This window comes from Hippopotamus amphibius, chromosome 17 (genome assembly GCF_030028045.1).
Source record: "Hippopotamus amphibius kiboko isolate mHipAmp2 chromosome 17, mHipAmp2.hap2, whole genome shotgun sequence".
Taxonomy (NCBI): Eukaryota; Metazoa; Chordata; class Mammalia; order Artiodactyla; family Hippopotamidae; genus Hippopotamus; species Hippopotamus amphibius.
In genome coordinates this window covers 351,697-372,794 of record NC_080202.1, presented here as the reverse complement: position 1 = coordinate 372,794, position 21,098 = coordinate 351,697, and the positions used below count along the sequence as shown (strand labels likewise).

At 53.3% G+C, this 21,098-nt stretch overlaps 1 protein-coding gene across 1 annotated transcript; it reads left to right on the top strand.

Moving 5' to 3' along the window:
- Positions 1–219: 219 nt before the first annotated feature.
- TNFRSF13B (TNF receptor superfamily member 13B) lies at positions 220–18,724 on the top strand. The gene is made up of 5 exons (XM_057715597.1): positions 220–265; positions 8,765–8,902; positions 11,373–11,618; positions 17,645–17,830; positions 18,191–18,724. Exons 1-5 carry the CDS (start codon positions 220–222, stop codon positions 18,448–18,450), a joined length of 876 nt encoding a protein of 291 aa, XP_057571580.1. The 3' UTR covers positions 18,451–18,724.
- Positions 18,725–21,098: the final 2,374 nt, after the last annotated feature.

Here is a 21,098-nt window from a genome sequence, read left to right as displayed (position 1 = left end):
TCTTCCCCCCGATTCATAAAAGAGGGATTGTAAACGCTCACTGTAATTCTCCCACGTGTCGCCCAGAATGTTGACATCGCCGACACTCTCTGGGACCCCCAGCCCAACAGGTGCTCAAGGGCAGCCTGCCCTCTTTGCTGCCAGCTAAACCACCTGCCCCAAATGCAAAGCCCTCTGCACTTTTTCTCCCTCCTTCCTTCCTGTCTCGTAAGTCCCGCCATGGCCCTGTCCACTGATAGTGGTCTAAGGGTGTCCCCTCTCACGGGTGAGTGACTATCGTTGAAATCAATCGACCATAGAGGGAGAGCTTATTTCTGGGTTCTATTCTATTCCACTGATCTGAGTATCTGTCTTTATTCCATGATCACCGTGTTTACTTTAGCTTTGTAGTAAGTTTTGAAATCAGGAAGTATGAGTCCTCCAACTTTGCTCTTCTTCAAGATTGTTTTGGCTGTTCAGGGTCAAATGAAAAAATCATTGGGATTTTGCTAGGGATTGTATTGAATCTGTGGATCACTTTCGGTAGACTTAACAATATGAAGTCTTCCAGTGCATGAACATGGGATATCTTTTATTTACATCTCCTCTAATTTCAGGAGTTTTGTAGTTTTCAGGGTATATGTCTTTCACCACCCTGGTTAAATTCATTCCTGAGTATTTTATTCATTTTTATGCCTCTGTATATGGATATTTTTTTTAAATTTCCTTTTAGGATCATCCATCACAAGTATATGTAAATGCAACTAATTTTTGTGTTGATTTTTTAAAATAAATTTGTTTATTCATTTTTTGGCTGCATTTGGTCTTCGTGGCTGCACGCGGGCTTTCTCTAGCTGTGACGAGCAGGGGCTCCTCTACGCTGTGGTGTGTGCAGGCTTCTCAGTGTGGTGGCTTCTCTTGTTGCAGAGCACGGGCTCTAGGCATGCAGGCTCAGTAGTTGTGGCAAACGGGTTAGTTGCTTCATGGCATGTGGGATCTTCACGGCCCAGGGATCGAACCCGTGTCCCCTGCATTGGCAGGAGCATTCTTAACCACCTCACCACCAGGGAAGTCCCTGTGTGTTGACTTTGTATCTGCAGCTTTGCTAAATTTTTATCTTTAACAGTTTTCAGCATATGAAATTTTTAGAGATTTTACATATAAGATCGTGTTATCTATGAACAGATAATTTTACTTTCTCCTCTCCAATTTGAATACATTTATTTCTTTTTCCTGCCTAGCTGCTCTGGTTAAAACTTCCAGTACTATGTTGAATTGAAGTGGTAAGAGTGAGTGTTCTTGTTTTGTTACTAGCCATGGGAGAGAAGCTTTCAGTCTTTCACCAATGAGTGTGATGTCAACTGTGAGTTTTTCATACATGGCTGTTACCATGTAGAGGAGGTTGTCTTCTATTCCTACTTTACTGAATGTTTTTATCGTGAAAAGGTGCTGAATTTTGTTAAATGCTTTTTCTGCATGGAGATGATCATGTGGTTTTTCCTTTCATTCTTGTAATGCAGTGTTTACAACAACTGATTTTCACATGTTGAACTATTATTGCATTCTGGGAATAAATCCCACTTGGTTATGATGTATAACCCTTTTAATACACTGTTGGATTTGATTGGCTAATATTTTGTTGAGAATTTTTACACCTATATTCATAAGGCATAGTGATCTGAAATTTTCTTTTCTTATGATGTCTTTATTAGGCTTTGGCATCAGTGTAATGCTGACCTCACAGAATGAGGTAGGAAGTGCTCCCTCCTCAACTTCTTTGAAAGAGCCTGAGAAGGAATAGTGGAGGCCTTGTGATCCTGGACTTTTTGTTGGGAGGTTACTGATTAATGATCCAATCTCCTTACTTGTTATAGGTTTATTCAGATATCCTTTCTTCCTATATCAGTTTTTGTAGATTGTATATTTCTAGGAATCGTACATTTGTTTAGATCACCCAACGTGTTGGTGCCCAATTGTTCATAGTACTCTCTTACAACCTATAAAATATGTACCAATGCCTCACTTTCATTTCTGATTTTAGTAATTTGAGTTTCCTCTCTTAGTCAATCCAGCTAAGGGTTTCTCAATTTTGCAGGTCTATTTTAAAAAAACACTATACTCAACAACAGCAGACTACACGTTCTTCTCAAGTGTCCATGGAACATTTTCCAGGACATACCATATATTAGGTCACAAAACAAGTCTTAACGGGTTTTAGATGATTAAAGTAATTCTGCTGTTGTTGAGTATAGTGTTATATGTTTGGTTTATAGAGTTGTTCAAGTCATCTTTTCCTTATTGATCTTTTGTCTGGTTCTTCTACCCACTACTGAAAGTTGGGTATTGAAATATCCAAATATCATTATAGAACTATCTGTTTCTCCCTTCAGTTCCATCAATTTTTGTTTCATATGTTTCCACTCTGTTGTTACATGCATTTCTGTTTATAGTTGTTAAATCTTGCTGTATCAAGCTTTTAATCCATATATCTTGTCTTCCTTTGTCTCTGGTAACCTTCCTTGACTTAAAGCACTTTGTCTTACAGTGAGAGTGGCACCTTGGCTCCCTGGCAGTTATTATCTGCATGCATGGTATTTGTCCCTTGTTTTACTTTCAAGCTCTTTGTGTGCTTTTATCTATGTCTCTTGTAAACAGGATATAGATGAATACTGTTTCTTTAACCCAATCTGCCAGTCTCTGCCTTTTATAACAGCAGAGTTGAGTCCATTTACAATGTGATTACTGATAAAGGAGTTACTTCTGTCATTTTTCTGTTTGTTTTCTGCATGTCTTATATATTTCCTGGTCCTCAATTCCTCCATTACTGACCTTTTTTTTTTTTTTTTTTTGTATTTAGTTGATTACTTGTACTGTGCCATTTTTATTCCCTTTTTCTTTCAGTTTCTATATGTTTTTAGTTATTTTTTAAGTGGTTACCCTGAGGATTACAATTAATGTCTTAAACCTATAACAACTTAGTTTCAATAATACTTAGTTTCAATAGTATACAATGTTCTGTATCTCTGTCCCTTCCTATTGATATCGATATTGTCATAGATTACCTTTACCAGTGCTCCTTATTTTTTTCTTATGACTTCAAGTTACTGTCTAGTGCACTTTCATTTCAACATGGACTCCCTTCAGCCTTTCTGGTAGGACAGGCCTACTGGTTATGAACTCTCAGCTTTTGCCTATCTGGATACACCTCTTTTTTAAAAATATTTATTTATTTATTTAGGCTGCACTGGGCCTTCGTTGCGGCGGGCATGTGGGATCTAGTTCCCTGACCAGGGATCGAACCTGGGCTCCCTGCACTGGGAGCGCGGAGTCTTACCCACCGGACCGCAAGGGACGTCCCTAGTGCAGGATGTTAACAGTGAGGGAGGCTGTGCCTGTTTGGGGGCAGGAGGAAGATGGGAATTCTCTGTAGTTTCCACTCTGTTTTTCTGTGAACCTCAAATCACTCCAAACAGTCTGTGAAAAAAATGGATAGTGAGCCACAACTACTGAGCCCATGCGCCTAGAGCCCGTGCTCCGCAACAAGAGAAGCCACAGAAATGAGAAGCCCGTGCACGGCAACGAAGACCCAACACAGCCAAAAAATAAATAAATAAATAAATAAATAAATAAAACCCATTAAAAAAAAAAAATGGAAACAGAAATTCTGGAACTGAGAAGTTCAATAACTGAAATGAAAAGACTCCCTAGAGGGGTTCAATAGCAGATCTGAGCAGCCAAGAGAAAGGATCCGTGCACCTGTAGGTAAGAGTACTGAAATTATTTAGAATGAGAAGCAGAAATAAAAAAAGAATGAGGAAAAATAAACAGAACCTGAAGGACTCGTGGGAGCCCACAAAACGTATACCACCACCATACACATATAGGAATTCCAAAGAGAAGAGAGAGAGAAAATATGTGAAGCAATGATAGCTGGAGACTTCCCAAATCTTAGGAAAGACGTGAGTATACATGTTTGAGAATCTCAATGAACTCCAAACAGGATAAACTCAAAGATGCCCACATTGAGACACACTGTGATAAAACTGTAGAAACCCAAAGACACGGAGAGAATTGTGAAAACAACAAAGGAACACTGTCATTTTCTGGGTAACCTCAATAAAATTAACAGCTGGTTTCTCCTCGAAAATCAGGGAGCCCAGAAGTGAGCTGACATCAGTGCATATAAAATCCCAAGAAGAAAAAAGAAAACAAAAAACAAAAAACCCAACTATCGACCAAGAACTGCATATCTGGCAAAAAACTACCTTTCAAGAATGAAGGAGGGGACTTCCCTGGTGGCGCCGTGGTTAAGAATCCACCTGCCAATGCAGGGGACACGGGTTCCATCCCTGGGCCAGGAAGATCCCACGTGCCGTGGAGCAAGAAGGCCCGTGTGCCACAACTACTGAGCCCACATGCCACAACTACTGAAACCCGTGCACCTAGAGCTCATGCTCTGCAACAAGAGAAGCCACCGCACTGAGAAGCCTGTGCACCACACCAAAGAGCAGCCCCCGCTCTCCATAACTAGAGGAAGCCCGCGCACAGCAATGAAGAACCAACACAGCCAAAAAATAATAAATATTAAAAAAAAAAAAACCACCATCCTGCACTAAAGTGGCACATTGTTACAAGTGAGTAACTACATCACTGTCGCCCAAACTCCATAGCTGATGTCAGGGTTTGCTCTCAGGGCTGTGCTTCCCATGGGACTTGACCAGTGTACAATGACGTGTGTCCACCGGGGCAGCAGAGCACAGAAGAGCTTCACTCTACATAATCCCTGGTGCTCCACCGTTCTCTCTTCCTCACCCTCAGCTCCTGCCAACCACTGATCTCTCTTCTGTTTCCAGAATGTCATACAGATTGAATCATACAGTGTGTATGCTTTTGAGCTTGGCTTTTCTCAGTCATGTGCGTTTAAGATGCCTCCATGTCTTTTTTTTTTTAATAAGTTTATTTATTTATTTATTTATTGGCTGTGTTGGGTCTTCATTGCTGTGCACGGGCTTTCTTTAGTGGCGGTGAGTGGGGGTTACTCTTCGTTGTGGTGCGCAGGCTCCTTGTTGCTGTGGCTTCTCTTGTTGTGGAGCCCGGGCTCTAGGCGCATGGGCTTCAGTAGTTACGGCACATGGGCTCAGCAGTTGTGGCTCACAGGCTTAAGAGCACAGGCTCAGTAGTTGTGGTGCATGGGCTTAGTTGCTCCGCGGCACGTGGGATCTTCCTGGACCAGGGATCGAACCCGCGCCCCCCGCATTGGCAGGCGGATTCTCACCCACTGCGCCACCAGGGAAGTCCCTGGTTCCTTTTTTTACAACCTCTATCTCTTTATTCATATCTTCGTTCTGTTCATACATCATTTTCCTGATTTCCTTTAGTTCTTTGTCCACGGTTTCCTTTAGCTTGTGGAACATATTTAAGGTGGCAGATTTAACATCTTTGACTAATGTCTCCAACGTTGAGGCTCCCTTAAGGATGGTTTCTGTCAAATTCTTTTTTTCTGTGAACGTGCCATGTTTTCCTGTTTCTCTGTACGTTTTGTAAGTTTTTTGAGGACCAAACATTTCGAGCATTACATTGTGGTAACTCTGGAAATCTAATTCTCTATGTCCTCAGGGATTGCTGAATTTTTTGTTGCTGTTGAGAGTCGGAGTCTGTTTGTGGCTTTTCCAAACTATTTTTGCAAAGTATGTATTCCTCGTGTGTGGTCACCGAAGTTTCTGTTGCTTCCTCTCTGCAGTCAGCCCGTGACCTGACAAAGATTTCCTTAAACGTCTGACTCCCCAGGTGGGGGGGCAGTACATCTCTAAATCCTCCCGAAGCCACCTCATCCCAGGGAGGCTGAAACAATGACCACCAACCCCTGTGCTGGCCCCTCAGCAATCAAAAGCAGCAACCAGCAGGCAGGACCCACCATCCCAACATTCAGAGGACAAGGACCTCACTGCCCATCCAGGTTCCTGCAAGCTGCCCCAGGGACATGAGCAGCTACCACCTCCCGATAGGCTGAAATGCACCAAAATATCCCAAATCCACCAGCGTCTTTGCCCAACTGTCCTGTGGACAACTCCAGAGTTTCAAAACTGCTACTTCAGACAGGGCTGCCGGCTCACTGGCTGCGAGGGGACAGGCAGGTCAATGGGGCTTCCTCCTCTGCCATGTTCTCTGGCACCATCCCCTCACGCCCCCACTTTGAACTGAAACTTCCACAGGCTTCCTAACTCACAGAGCCCTGTACGTGACCCGCTTGTTCTCAAGGAGGTTTTAGAATCTCCTCCAAGTCTCTGCTGCTCCTGAATTTCATGATGGTGGGTCTTGGTTTGAGAGAATTTATTGTGCAGGACACCTGATTGGCTCTTTGAATCTGGAGGCTAATGTCTTTCAGATCAGTTTTCTCTGAAACTCCCATCAGTCAACCTTTGGACCTCCTGAAATAATTCCATGTTTTTTGTATCTTTTCTCTCCCTATTTTCTGGGATATTTCTTCAACTACATCTTATTACCCTTCTACAAATGTTTTTATTCTTGCTATATTTTTTCATTTCTAATCATTCTTATTTGTTCTATGCATATTATCCTTTAAAAATAGCATGTCATTGAGAATTCCCTGGAGGTCCAGTCATTAGGGCTCTATGCTTTTACTGCCAAGGACCTGGGTTCAAACCATGGTTGGGGAACTAAAAAAAAAGTAGCACATCATTCTCCGGAATTCTCTGGAGGTCCAGTGGTTAGGACTCCATGTTTTCACTGCCAAGGGCCCGGGTTCAAGGGCCCTGGTTGGGGAACTAAGATCCCACAAGCCAGGAAAAAATTTTAAAAAAAGGAGCGCATCATTCTTTTCTGTGGATGTAAAAGTTCTCTTCTCTTTGAAAGATGTCTGGTTGCCATCTTTTAGTTTTCTTCTGTTGCCTGCATCACCTCTGCGTGGATTTCTTCCGCTTGCTTCCTCTGAGGTCTCTTTCATGCAGACGTGTGCTCCAGTATCAGGGGACCCTCGGCTGCAGGTCACAATTCACAATGAAGCATTCATGGCTGATTGGAAATTCTGGGCAAACATACGGGGTTTACATGCAGCAGCTTTGCTCCAGTGGTCAGGCAGCAGTGTGGTCATTTTCTCAAAAGAAACTCCCCATCAGTGCCTCCGGGTCTTTTCCTTTGGGTCAGTTTTTCCATAGCAGAGTCTGCTGGTTTCCTGCCAGTTGCAGATGGGGAAGGAGACATTTTTACAAACCTGGCCACAGCACTCCTGAGGTATGGCTGGGGGTAGAGTGGACCTTACAGCCACCCTCAGCGGTGTCTGTGGAGACCCCCAACCTCCTGCTTGAGTGGGCGAGAGGCCATCGCTTGCCTTAGGTGAAGCCCTCTTTACGTAAATTTCCATCCAACCTTATTTCACTGCTCTGCCCTCCCATCGCCAGCTGTCAGAGGTACTGGTGCCTCCAGCTCTGGGAGCTTCCTAGGGTTCCGTGACTCAATTCCACTTCCTCCCCTGTAAGCTTCAGCAGAGAGAGATCTTCAACGGACGCCAGTCACCCCAGGCCATCTGCCTTCCGTCTTCCAAAATGTTGTTGACATCTGTCCCCTGCTGCAGTCACTTCTTCCATTCCATCTTTGAGGACAACTGTCTTCTCCTGTCCTTTCAGTTTTGTTTCAAGAGAGGAGGAAGAAAAACCCAGGTGCTTAAGCTGCCGGGTCAAGGGGGAGCCGCTGGTCTTTCCTCAGCGGACTTTCGTTAAAGAATAAACAAGAGCCTCACAGAATGTTTAAAAAACGTTGTCGGGGAAGCAAATGGCAAGAAATCAGACAGAAGTTACAGACAACTCAGCAACACACAACCAGCTGGGATGAGTCCCAGACACCTTGCAGAGCCAAAGAAACCAGACACGAAAGTTCAAGAATGGGCAGTACCAGCAGCCTAGGCCCTGCGGAGCTCAAACCCAGAACAGAGATCACCTCTGGAAGCTGACGTTGGGCGGGAGGCGCCCACGGGGGTGTCAGGGTGCAAGAAATGTTCACCACCGTGACGCGGTGGGTGTGACACAGGTGTGTACATGTGGAAAGATGTGTCAAGCTGTGCTCTTGAGATCTGTCATTGTGTGTGTCTCACATCTCAGCAAAAGAGAAAGGGACGGAGATGGACATCTACTGCGTGCCTGCTGTTTGCTAGCCACTGGCTAGGTCTGCTTTTCTTTCGAATTCATTCATTTAACGAGCACCTACTATGTCCTAGACACTATCTAGGTTCCGAGGACCCAGTAGCAAACAAAACAATTTGCATCTATACCTGCGTGACGCTCCTGGCTAATGGGGAGACGGTATCAAATAACCACAAAAGGGAGGTGACAGTGACGAGCACGGCGGCGTGCAGAGGGGGCGAGTCCCACTCCGACGGGAGGGTGTCAGCACGGCTTCCCTGAAGAAAAGAAGCTGAAACAGCGATCTGAGGGGTCAGGAGGAAATGACCAGCCACAGGGCTGGAAGAGCAGGGTGTGCAGAGGGACCGGCACGTGCAAAGATCCTGGGGCAGGAGGTGCGTGCACGTTCATGGGGGCCGAGGACAAGGCCGAGCAGGGCTCCACTGGTGCAAGAGGGGCCTCAGAACCACCGTGCCCCAGACGGGAAACTGAGGCTCCGGGGTTGCCCAGCAAGTACAGCTAGGGCGGAAGCCAGTTTTGTCTGTTCCCCCTCCGCTCGTGGAGACAGAGCCGGAACGTGGGCAGGAGAGGCTGCCTGGGTCAGCCTCCAGGGGCACCGGTGGCTCGGCCCTCACCTCCCTGCCTCTCAGCCCCACAGGGCCTGCGGCCGGGGGCGGCCATGGAGCCCTGCCCCGAAGAGCAGTACTGGGACCTGCTGCTGAATAGATGCATCTCCTGCAAAGCCATCTGCAGCAGCCAGATTCCAAGCACCTGTGCAGCCTTCTGCAGTGAGTTCTGGGGCCCCTCCTGCCCCCGCACATTCCCCTGGCCTGCACTTGGGGTCCAAGGAAGGGTGGAGGGAGACGGGAGACGGACAGTGTGGCGCCTTCTACCCCTTGACCCTCCTGCCCTCCTTGCAGCTTCCCGCGCATGCTCTGACCTTCCTGCCTCAGGGCCTTTGCGCAGGGATGCATTTCCCCACCTTCTCCCCTGGGCTTCCTCCTACCCAACCCTCAGGTCTCAGCCCAAAGTTGAGAGGTCCTCTCTGACTGCCAGATGGAGAGTGGGTCCTCCTTCGTCTTCCTCTGCTCCCACTTTCCTTTGAAACTTTTTATTATAGAAATTATCAGAGAGAAGACAGCATAATAAACCTGTCTATCCACCAGCAGCTTTAGAAATTCTGCCTTTTGAGTCCCCAGTTTTTTTACTTGTGTATTTCAAAGCCAGTCCCAGAACTCCCACCATTTTACCGGTAAATACTGGATCATGAATCCCTAACACAAAAGGGCCTTTAAAATATAACCTCAATTCTTTATCACCCCAGCAACTATTCCTGAATATTGTCTGCACTCAGGACATATCCAGTTTTCTCTGATTGTCTTGGAAAGTGTCTTTTACTTGCTGTTCTTTTTCATAACTTGTTCTTTCCCTGATGGAACTTATCATGTGTATCACATTCTTTCCTGTGTGTTTTATGTGTCTCAACCACCAAACTGTGAGCTCAATTCATTTCTTAAGCCTAGCACAGTGCCTGACACATAGTAAGTGCTTCATAAATACTGGCTGGGTGGGGCTCAGAGAGGCTGAGTGACTTGCCCAAGATCACACAGCATGAGAGTGGAAGCGTTAGGATCTGAACGACTCTCTGAGTCTGCAGTAACGTGGCTCTGAGCCACTATCTATTAAAGAGCTGGATGTTCACCGTTGTGACCCACAGACCCCTGGAAAGAGGACTCTTACAGACCCTTCACGGAGGTTATGATCTAGTGGGAGAAATGACTCCATTTCATGGTAAAAAGGTGAACTACCATAAAAGGCCACGGTTGGGAGAGCCCACCTCTGGCTGATGGTTTGGGGAGCAGGGAAGTTTTCCTGCAGGAAGCACTGCCTGAGATGGCAGATTCAGAAGTCAGATGAGGGGGAAAGGCACCCCTGGAGGAGGGGACAGTGTGGACAAAGGCACAGAGGCGGGAAGATAGGACAGGGAATATCAAGGCCCAGAAGGGAGTCTGTGAGGTCAGGCAGTGAGGCCTGATGGGCTGCGGAGCTGGCACCTGCAGGCCACACGGAGGTCCCCGAGGAGGAGAGGGGGGCGCAGCAAGCCCAGGAGCACTGCTGCCGTCAGGCTCAGCCCACCCCGGGAGTGCCCAGGTCGGGGGCCCCTGGTCCCGACGGGTCACCTGAGTCCTCCCTGAGGTCCCAAGTCCACTCCCTCCTGGTTTCGTCCTCTGCTCCGAAAAGGACGTAAGGGTTGGCGTGTCTGCATCGCAAAGAGGCACAAGTGAACGTTCTACTTAAACCCGGAGCATCACTCATTATGTGTCAGGCACAGTGCTGGGGACTTCACACCCTCGTAACAACGGTGAGAAACCACCCTTGTTGTAATGACCCCTCTCCTGGGAAACAGGAGACCAAGGCACGGGGGGGCGAAGCCCGCCACGTGAAGTGGCAGACCAGGGCTTCCCCAAGCCCATGCGGCTTCAAGGTCTGGGTTCTTGGCCTCTGTCTTGTGCTGCCTCCAAAACGCGCCCTGAAAACCTGCACATGAGTCACATTTTCATACGAACAGAATCTTATTTACAGACAAGGGAAACCTGACATGTGAAAGTACAGGTTTGTGTAATGCACTCAGAACTGCTCTCTCCAGCAAGTGCGAATGGGCTTCAGAGCACTTTGCTTCTGCCGCTTGGCACTGATACCTGTCTAAGCCCCTGTAATTCTCATTTATTATTAAGACAGAAAAAACACTAATAACTGGAGCTTTCCTACCTTCCTTCCAGTCCCCTTCCCCAACTTGCCAGGCTGGATTCTGGCCTCCGTCCCCATTCCTTATGTTTGTATGAAACATGTTTCTCCTTTATGAGCTTTGAGAAATCCAAGTAAAGAACCTACGTGACAATGTAACAAGATATCAATTTTAAAAGATAGCTAGAAAGCCCTTATATGGTTAGTACTAAGAAATGCACTTTTAAATAATATATAGCTCAAAGAAGAAATAATAATGAAAAATAAGAACATCCTCAACTAGGTATAAAAAAACCCACTACATGGCAAAATGTGTGTGACGTAGCTAAAACAGTACTTAGAGAACAATGTATAGTTTTACATTTGCTTATTGGAAAAGGACTTGGGTTACCCTGGAATTGCTTTTGCGGAACTGGACTAGGATTTTTTTTAACTTTGATGCCCTTTGAGGCCAGACGCACAGTCCCTGCACGTGTCTGTCACCCAGTAGCAACACTCATCTCTGTCTCCCAGAGTCACTCAGCTGCCGCAAGGAGCAGGGCAGGTACTACGACCACCTCCTGAAGGAATGTGTCAGCTGCGCCTCCATCTGCGGACGTCACCCCAGGCAATGCACACACTTCTGCGAGAACAAGCTCAGGAGCCAACTGAACCTCCCGCCAGAGGTCAGGAGACAGCGGTCCGGAGAGGCCTTGACCCGGGCAGACGACCTGGGGCGGTACCAGGGGTCAGAGCACAGAGGCTCAGATGCAGATCCAGGTAAGCCCCTAAGCTTGGCCCACATGGTATCCAAGGCTCAGAGTGGCTGGAAGGCAGGCACCAGGCGTCCATGAGGCGGGGGCAAACGGCCAGAAGCCGGGGGTTTGCAGGGGTCATCACAGGACGGGAAAAAAAATCAGGCCAAGTGTACAGAAGTCTGTGGGCAAGAAGGAAGCAGGAGAGGAAAAAAGACCCGACAGTTGGCAGCCTCGTAACGGCAGCTGAATACGTTCGCAGAACACAGGGCAGCGAGTGGCCAGCGTGGCTAAGCTATGAGCAAGACCCCCAGCCCACTTAGAGGCAACAGACTTCCTGAGAATGAGCAGGGAACGCATCACCAGAAAGGCTCAAAGGCTCACGGTGGAGGTGGGGCTCCTTGGGTACGTGAGAAGCGTCCCTTGACCTGGACACCTACTACGTGCCGGGCACTGAAAACGGCCTAAATGGGTCCTCCCAGCAAACACCTCTTGGCTCAGCTACTCTGCTCTGTGGTGTCAGAAAGTGGGGCGGCGGGGGGGGGGCTTGTGGACCCACAAACACTTGATGTTTACGCTGCTCTTGGTCTGCCAGGCGCCGGCTGGCTCCCCTCCTCTGCTGTGACTTTCCTCACAACATCACTTCCACGAGGCCAGGCTCCATGCGTCCTCGCGGCGGAGGCGCCCAGTCCGGCTCCTCCCGGTCAGACCTCCGTCTCTTACTCTGCTCTGCTCCCCTGTCAGCGAGCTCCCGCCGCCTAACAAACAGCCCCAGGCTGCAGGGTGTGTTCCTCCTCGTGAGCGCGGGGTGTGGCTGGAGGGGGCACTCTTCCTGCGTCTCTCATCCTCCTCCTGGGACCCGCGGGCAGGCGGGGGCGTCAGAGGGGACACACGGGCCTCTGCACCCCTGGGCCGGGAGCTGGCGTCCACCGCCCTGTTGCACCCTAGCCCTCCGGGTGCAATGCCTGCAGATTCGAGGCGCGGGAAACAGACCCTGCCCTTGGCAGGAGGAGAGGCAAAGGATGTGTAGCCGCCGTGGGTTTGTGGCCAGTTTCAATCCAGCACAGCCTCTCGTGAGAGGAACTAGATCCACACACAGAGGGCGGGTGTGCGTGGGGGGGTGGGGAGGGCGGCAGACAGAACCACGAAGGGGGCTGCTCTCCAGCACCTGGTGACCCCCACGCCTGCCCTGCAGTCAGGGCCATATCTGAACCCGTCCCACCTCTGATGCCACAGATTCCCCTTTACAGACAGAGAAACCGAGTCGCAAAGCCTGGAGACTCACCCAGCGCACAGCTGAGCGGGGCCTCGGCCCGACCTGCGGGTTCCAGTTTGTTCGCTCGGCAAGAGCCAAACCCCAGAACAGCCTGTGGGACTGTTGCCCACCCAGGGGGACCTGCTGCCAGTGTGACACTGTGAGCCCTTCCTGTCCGTGACCACCAGCCAAGCCCCCTCCCCAGAGAGCCCAGGGTGAACCCCCCAGACACGAATCCCCCAGGAGGTGTGGATACCGTGTAGGCGGACGCGCTGCAAGCCAGTGGTCAGTGTCCCACTCATTCCAGGGTGCGGCCCGCCGAGCCTCGGGGGTGGGTGATGCGCGCCGTGCCTGGCTCTGCCCCGTGTGCCTCCGGAGGCCTGGGGCTCACGTGTGGTGTGTCCCGCTGTGTCCTGACACCTGGGCACGCAGGTGGGGCGGGAGCTGGGTTTGGTGAGGACTGTAAACAGGAAGTGCCAGGTGCACGCCCCGGGGGGACCGTGGGTGGAGGTGTTGAGGGCGGGGCGTCCCGGTCCCCTCCTGCTCCCTGAACCCTGCCCCCTCTACCCACTTACCACCCTGCCGGCCCCCACCACGTCTCTAGGGACAGCCTTTCCTTCATTGGTCTGCCCACTGTGGAGGGCTTCGCTGTGCAGGGGTAGGGGGCAGACCCTGTCCCCAGCCCCACGGAAGTCACCGTCTGACGGGAGAACAAGACAGATGATAAAGGGCCCTCCGCGCATGGCGGCGACGGGACCCAGCCGGGGCGTGACGGGGGCAAGGAGAGGCCTTCAAGGCAGACTGGGGGTCAGACCCCTAGTTCCAGCTCCCACCGCCTGTGTGACCCTGAGCACGTCACGTACCCTCTCTGAGCCTTGGTCCCGTGAGCCTGAGACTGTCTGCCTCTGCGGGGCTGCCATGCTGCGCGCCAGGACCAGTGCGCGCCGACGGCTCGTTTAAACAGAAAACGTGCGTCTAAGGGACGCGGCGAAGGAGGCGGTTCCGGGCAGAGGGCCCCGCACGTGCAGGGGTTGGGAGGGGCTGGGCGTGGAAACACGCGGGTTCTCTGTGGACGTGGACCAGCCACGGCTCGTCCCACGGGGGCCGCGACCGCCACCAACAGTAGGAGCAAAGGCTCAGCTCCAGTGAAGCTTAAGACCTGCTTTCCCTGTCCAGGTCCACAGAGCCCCAGGCCCTACTCACGGGCCTCCTGGGTCCCAAGTTCAGAGCTCCGGGTGGCGTGCGCACGGCCCACTGCCCTGGGTGACCGAGGACGTCTCTGGACACCGTGCCTCCCTGTCCCCACCCGGGCTCTGACGCTCAGGACCACCCCCAGATCCTTAACGTGATCACATCCGCAAAGGCTTCTTTTTCTCAAATCAGGTCGAAAGGTCACATGTGCTGGGACTGATCTCATGGGAGGGTGGCGCCCGCCTTGGGGGCACATCTTGCACGGTGGCCTGGGGGTCAGCTCTGTCGCTGGCTCTTTATTTCTGGGCGTGGGGCGTTTTCTCTTTTTCCGCCGACAGTCACCATGGCAGTGGTGTCCCAGACGCCCCCCCCCCTCCCCGGAGCTGAAGCCAGGGAACGGGGGCAGAAAGCCTCGGACGCCCGCCTCAGTCCTCCCCTGACCTGCCCACTCGCTGAGCCGGGGCCGCGGGGATGCGGGTGGAACGTTCCACTGGGTCCAGCTGCTGCCACAGCGTGGAGGCCCGAGCGTCCGCCCCACTTCACCAGGAGACAGGCCTGACCTTGAGTGGTGGCGGCCGCAGGGCCCAGGCTCGAATCCTGTCCTCCCCGGCTACACTGCCTGAGCCAGGGCCTCCGAGGCCCCTCAGGACAGGTCACAGCACTGCTGTCCGGCCGGCCCGAGCTCCAGCCCAGCAGCAGCTGTCAGGCCAGACTGACTCTGAAAACGGTACAAGAACAGAAGAAACCAAATGCGAAACCCGCTTGGAAACACGCCATCAGCACCGCCCCTGGTGGAGGTGCCCGGAACTGCGCCCGCAGGCCTGCTTCTCAGGCAAGCACGGAGCGCGTCACATCCTTTCCGGACGAGGGCCCCTGGGGTCGGCAGACAGCAAGGCACCGGGGCCAGGTCGCTGAGGGCTGGCAGAGGGCAGCGGCCGAGGCTGCACATCTGACTGAACAGAGGAAGCAGGGCGGTGGCCGAGGACCCCGTCCCCCATCCGGCCAGCTCCTGACGCAGCTTTAACAAGCACGGCAGCCAGCGGGCTCCCCGCCATTTCCGTTTGGAGCGGATGAGACGCACGGGGTCACGATGGAAGAAAGAAAAGGTATCAGACAGTGAGGTCTGGGGGGCCTCTCCCCAGAAGCGACGCCGCTGGAGTCTGGGTTCGTCGGCCCCCGTGTGTCCTCACACCAGGCGGAACCCCAAGCACCGGCCTCTCCCTCCCTTTCCACTTCCTGCCCCTGGGGTTCAGCCCATCTCAGGACCCGCCACATAGCTGGTCCCCGGCTCTTGTTACAGACACGCTGCCTGCATCCACGTCCCTGGAAGCGAAGGTGGTGAGGCCACAGGACTCTGGAGAGGGAGTGTCCCAATTTGGCAGGGGCCCTCAGAGGAGGCCACCCACCCAGGGGTACCTGTCTCTCCAGCCTGGGGCAAAGGTGGAAGGTGACCACGTTTGCAGTTTTAACCGCAATTCTCCTCTGGGTTCAGGGCCTTTGTGAAACGTACTAGGAGCAGGTCACCAGGCAGGAAGTGGCTCTGTTTCCCTCAGGGAGCCCAAATCACAGTCTGGGCAGAGGGACGGAGAAAAGCTGGGACCTGCCTTTCAGAAGCGGAGTTTCCACTCTGGTTGTCCAGTGCGGCATCTGAAAGCCATGAAAACTCAGCAGCCTACAGGTGACCACCGCCGTTCTCTCTCCTGGTCCTGTGGGCGGCCAGGCTCAGCTGGGTGGGTCTTCTGCTGGTGCCACCTGGGCTCACCACGATAGGCAGACGGTGCTGGGGATGGAGTCACCTGGTGGCTCAGCCCTGATGCTGGGGTTGGAGAGCGGCATGGCTCCTCCTGTGGTGGCTCAGGGTGCCCGGGAGAGCAGAGCACAGGCTGCCAGGCCTCCTCGGGGCAGGGCCAGGCCCTGCGTCCCCTCTGCTGCGTCCTGCTGGGAGCAGGGGGGCCCGGGCCAGCTGCCGGTCTTGCGTGAGTCTGGGTGTTAGAATTCAGCTGCCAACACCTGTAATATCCAGATCTCTGGTCTCAAATCAACCCAGCAGTTCACTGTGTACTTAGCAGCATCTGGTAGCTGAGAATCCTGCCTCCATGTGAAGGCTGCCAGCCTCTTCCCCGCTGACCCAGCCAGTCCGGTGGTTTTATTTTATCCTAGCGGTGCGTAGGAGCAGGTGAGCAGATGGAGAGCCAGGAGCTGGCATGCATGCATGTCGCCCAGCTCCGTACACCCTGTGACCTCTCAGGGCCTCAGCCTCCACATCTGTAGGCCCACGCGGGGTCCTTGCCTCCTCTCCCCCAAGGTGTCTCTGGGCTCTGGTCAGAGCTGCTGGCCTGGGGTGGTGACACTAGCCCACCCAGAGCTCTGTAAATGTTAGGGTGACACCGGCCAGCTGTCACTTTACAAAACTCTGACTCTCAGAGCGTGTGTAAGGAAGAGGGACAGCGTCCTCCCTCGTCACGTGTGTGGCTGGCCCAGGGTCCCAGCCCAGAGTCCATCAGTCCATCAGTCCATCATTTGCAGCTCTGCAACTGGGAGCAGGAAATTTTGAGGCTCAGTTTTGCCATCTGCAAAATGGCCTCTAAGACAGTGAGACCACGGTGGAAAACAGTGCCTCCTCAAACAGCTCAACACGGAGGCACCACCCGACCTGGCAACTCCACTCCCGGGACAAAGCCCTTGAGAGCTGAACACACGTCCACGTGGAAACCTGCACACACGTGTTCACAGCAGCCAAAGGGTGGAAACAGCCCCAATGCTCACCATGGACAAACTCAGTGTGATGCATCCACACAGTGGAACGTTCCTCAGTCCTGACATGTGCAGCCACAGGCCTGAGCCTTGAGAAACACGCTCAGGGGCCGGACACGAAGGTCGCGTGTTGCACGACTGCAACAGAGACAGCGTGGTGGTGCCTGGGCCCTGGGGGGGACGGGGCTGGGAGTGTCCCAGGAGCACACCCTGCGGACACACTAACCACCACCACTCGGCCGCTTTACAGCCGTGAACTTAGTGGCACGTGGAATATACCTCGATCTATAAAGCAGGCGATCGAACAGCCTTCACAGAAGTGCGAGGGTCAGGGAGACACTAGAGAGACCATCACGTGGGGTGAGGGCAGCAGGTGGCCAGCGGCTCTTCCTCTGGGCAGGGGGCGCCCGATCCCAGGGCCCAGGACAGATTTCGAGGGCAGGGCTTCGGCTCAGGGCCCTGAAAGGCAGAGGGACCAGCACCCTGTTTCTCCAGGGCCCCCTGGTTTACACCTGCCCCCCAGACTCAGCAACAACAGCAGTCTCTGTCAAAGCACATGCCCCCTGGTCAGACAGACATCCTCCCTGGACAACTGTCCACTTCTGGTACTGTCCCACGCAACAACCCACAGCGAGAGAAGATAGCAAAGGGCTCTGAGGTCTTAGAAGGTGCCACCAGGGTGAGGTGGACGCAGGCAGGGGCCGGCCCTCCGAGGGGGCGTGGGGGTGACCACGTGGCTTGCTTAGGCCTAACGAGGAGAAAGCAAGCACGTAGGACAAGAGCTGCTGGCCAGAGGAGGGGACGCTCCAGGGAAGGGCCCCGCCTGACTCTGGGCCTCTGCTGTCTTGCAGCCGCCCCAGGGCTGAAGCTGAGTGCCAACCAGCTGGCCCTGGTCTACAGCACCCTGGGGCTCTGCCTCTGTGCCGTCGTCTGCTGCTTCCTGCTAGCCCTGGCCTGCTTCCTCAAGAGGAGGGGCGACCAGGGGTCCTGCCAACCACCCGCTGGGCCGTGTGGGACGCAGGTCAAGGCCTCCCAGGGTGAGCTGGCCCCAGGGTCCCGGGCACCCCTCTGTCCTGGCTCCGCCCCTGCTTCTAAGTGGAGAGTGTCTGTCAGCTCTTCCTGGGAGAGGCAGGGCCCAGTCCCTGCAGTATCCTTGGTGGAATCAGGTCAGACTTCAAGGCAAGAAGACCCAGGGCCGAGGGAGGGGGGAAGGGGTGTGTAGGGTCTCGCCAGAACAGGGCTCTCAGGGCTCAAACCGGAGGTGGTCCCTGGGGGTTTTGGGTGCGGGAAGATCGAGCCCGGGCAGGAGGGGAGTGGGCGTGGCCAGACTGCCTCGGGGTGCAGGGCGGGGGAGGAGCGGTCAGGGCCTAGGCCAACAGCCTCTCCCCCTCGCGCAGATCACTGGATGGAAGCAGGCAGCGCTGCAGGGGCGCCGCCCGAGCCGGTGGAGACGTGCAGCTTCTGCTTCCCGGAGTGCAGGGCGCCCACCCAGGAGAGCGCGGGCGCGCCCCCGACACCAGGGCCCAAGCGCGCGGGGAGGTGGCCGCCCCGCGGCCAGAGCTCGGCCGGAGAGCCCTGCGTGCGCGTCCCAAACGGCAGCCTCGGCGGCATCGAGGTCATGTGCACCCCGGCGCAGGAAGGAGGCCCGGCCACGTGAACCTGGGGGCGGGGGGGATGGTGAGGAGGAAGAGAAATGGAGGGGTGGGGAGGAGTGGGCAAAGAAGGAGACAGTGAGAGGGAGAGAGAAATGATGGAGGGAAGACACGGAGGAGCGAGAGGGACAGGGTGGGGGGAACACCTGGGTGGGGGCCGTCTTGACCCCAGCTCTCCACTACGGGTCACCGTCACCTCAGCACACCTGCAATAAAGGCACCCGCGCCTGCTGGACACAGCCCTGGGGACCCTTCGCAGAAATAAAACCTCCCACGCTGCCCACTCCTCCCTGTGGCTGGTTTGGGTCGCGTCTGCCCACCCCACCTCTCCCACTGCCCCGGGCTCCAGGCCTGCTTTCCGAGGATCTGAGCGCGTGTGGACCGAGGGACGGGCTCCGCTGTCCTTTCCCGCTGGAGACAGCTGCCGCCAGCGCGGTGGGGTGGGACTAGGGCTGGGCCCGCCTCTGCTGACCTCACTAAACAAATTCTCCCTGTGTCTCCTCAGCGGGGGGTGAAGCACACTGTGCGCCGCCGCTCCCACGTGTCGCTCCCACGTGTCGCTCCCACGTGTGTGTCACGGGTGTGGGATGCACAGAGGGGCAGGTGGGCTGAGCCCAGGCATCCAGCTGCTCTGAAAGCCACGGACCACGTCCCTGCACCACAGCGGGAGTGTTCTCATGTAGACACCAACTTGCACTACTGTTTCATATTTTTCTTCACATCAGCGTAACTCTTCTTCCACACCTACTTGCTAAAGTTTGATTCTGACTGATAACACTGTATCTGAGCATTCAGTTTTTTGTTTTTGTTTTTTTGGGGGCCATACTGTGCAGCTTTGGGGATCTTAGTTCCCCAACCAGAGATCGAACCCACACCCCCTGCAGTGGAAGCTTGGAGTCCTAATCAATGGACCACCAGGGAGGTCCCACATTGACAAATTTCTGATGCTACGTATATTTCATAGCAGTCTTTAGCAATGAAACCTATATTTTAGTAGCATTTAAATCTGAAAATATGTAACTACCCTGAGAAGCAGCTACACAGATACACACAAGACCATGCAAATCACTTACCCGGTACCTCCCGAAACCACCTGGCACGTCCCCGTGCCCCAAAGGTTCACACAGCACATGCCGGGGGGGTGCAGACAGGAAGCCTGAGGCCCCATCTTCCCACCGTCCGTGGGCTAATGGGCTGTCACCTTCCCAGGCTGCCAGACAACGCCCCACACACTGGAACCTCCTGTTCCCCGTCAGGAGGCTGGAGTCCATCCAGGTGTCACAGGGCTGGTCCTGCTGTGGCCGTGACAGGAGGAGCCGCCCGGACTCACTCCCAGGCTGCAGATGGCAGTTTTCCCTCAATGCATGTCTGTCTGTCCAAATTTTCCCTTTTTCTAAGGACACTGGTCACCCTAATGACCTCATTTTAACTTGATCATGTCTGGAAATCTCCAAATAGGGACCTGCTTAAAGATTCTTGGGAATAGGAGCTCAACCCGTGAACGTGGGGGACACATTCAGCCCAGAACACAGGTCCTCCCCGAGCCCACTTCCACCTACTTCAGCTCCGTCTGAAGGCAGGCTGGCTTCTAAGCACCTGCCCAAGACAAGCGTCGGAGCTGGTGTTCCAAGGGCCCAACGAGGCCATGGGGACATCCTGGTGCAGCGCCTCCTGGCAGCACTGACACCAAAACCCAGTACCTGGTGTAGCCGCCTACTGGATGCCGGCAAAGTCCCAGCACATCACTGAGCTGCAAAGATGCGCCTGGGATGTGCAGGCTCGTCCAAAAGGTGTGCCGACTCCTCTTCTGTAGTTTTTAAGTTCTGCTCATCTGAACCCAAGGGGCCCTAGGGGATGCTTCTGGGCTATGGGCAGAGTGAGGGCTGCTGAAAACACGGGGAAACGTGTGCCTGACCTCGGCTTTCCGCAGACAAAAATCATCTTTTATTGTCAGCTTTTCAATTAGTCTTTTATGTAAGTTTATGTGGGTTTTTTGGGGATTTTGTTTTTCTTTTTTTTTAAAGACTGGGATCACTTTGCTGGAAAGAAAACCTGAAACTCTAAACACCATCGATTATATCCACATTTTGTGTTCTGCTGGTTCTGCTTCCAAAACACATTCTGATTCCCAACACGTGCCACGGCCCTGAGCCCAGCTCCCGGGACACCAGCCCCCCGAAGCCACCCTCTCCCCCAGGCGCAGGGCTTGGCAAGCTCTTCTGCAAAGGACCAGACAGCAGAGACTCTGGCGAGCCCTGAGCACTCACCCAGCCCTCTGCAATTGTGCGCAGCGCCACAGCTGGCCCGCCCCGCCCTGCTTCACCGCAACGCGGTGTACCTGAGCTTCACCAAGACACAGCTGACATGTAACAGTGTGTGCGCTGACACGTGACACACTCATACATTGTACTACGCTCTGCAGGTGACCGTAATCACCCCTGTGCAATGAAAACGCGTAAGATCCACTCTCCACTTTCCAGCACACCACACAGCATCAGGAACAGTATCGGGACCTACCAGTCTTACCCCTGGGAGTTTGCGCCCTTTGGCCAGCATCTCCCCCTTTCTACTCTGCTTCTCGAACCGCTGCTCTTTTGATTTATGCCTCTCCACGGTTTTTTGAAGAGATGTTTGCAACATACCTTTACTTGAT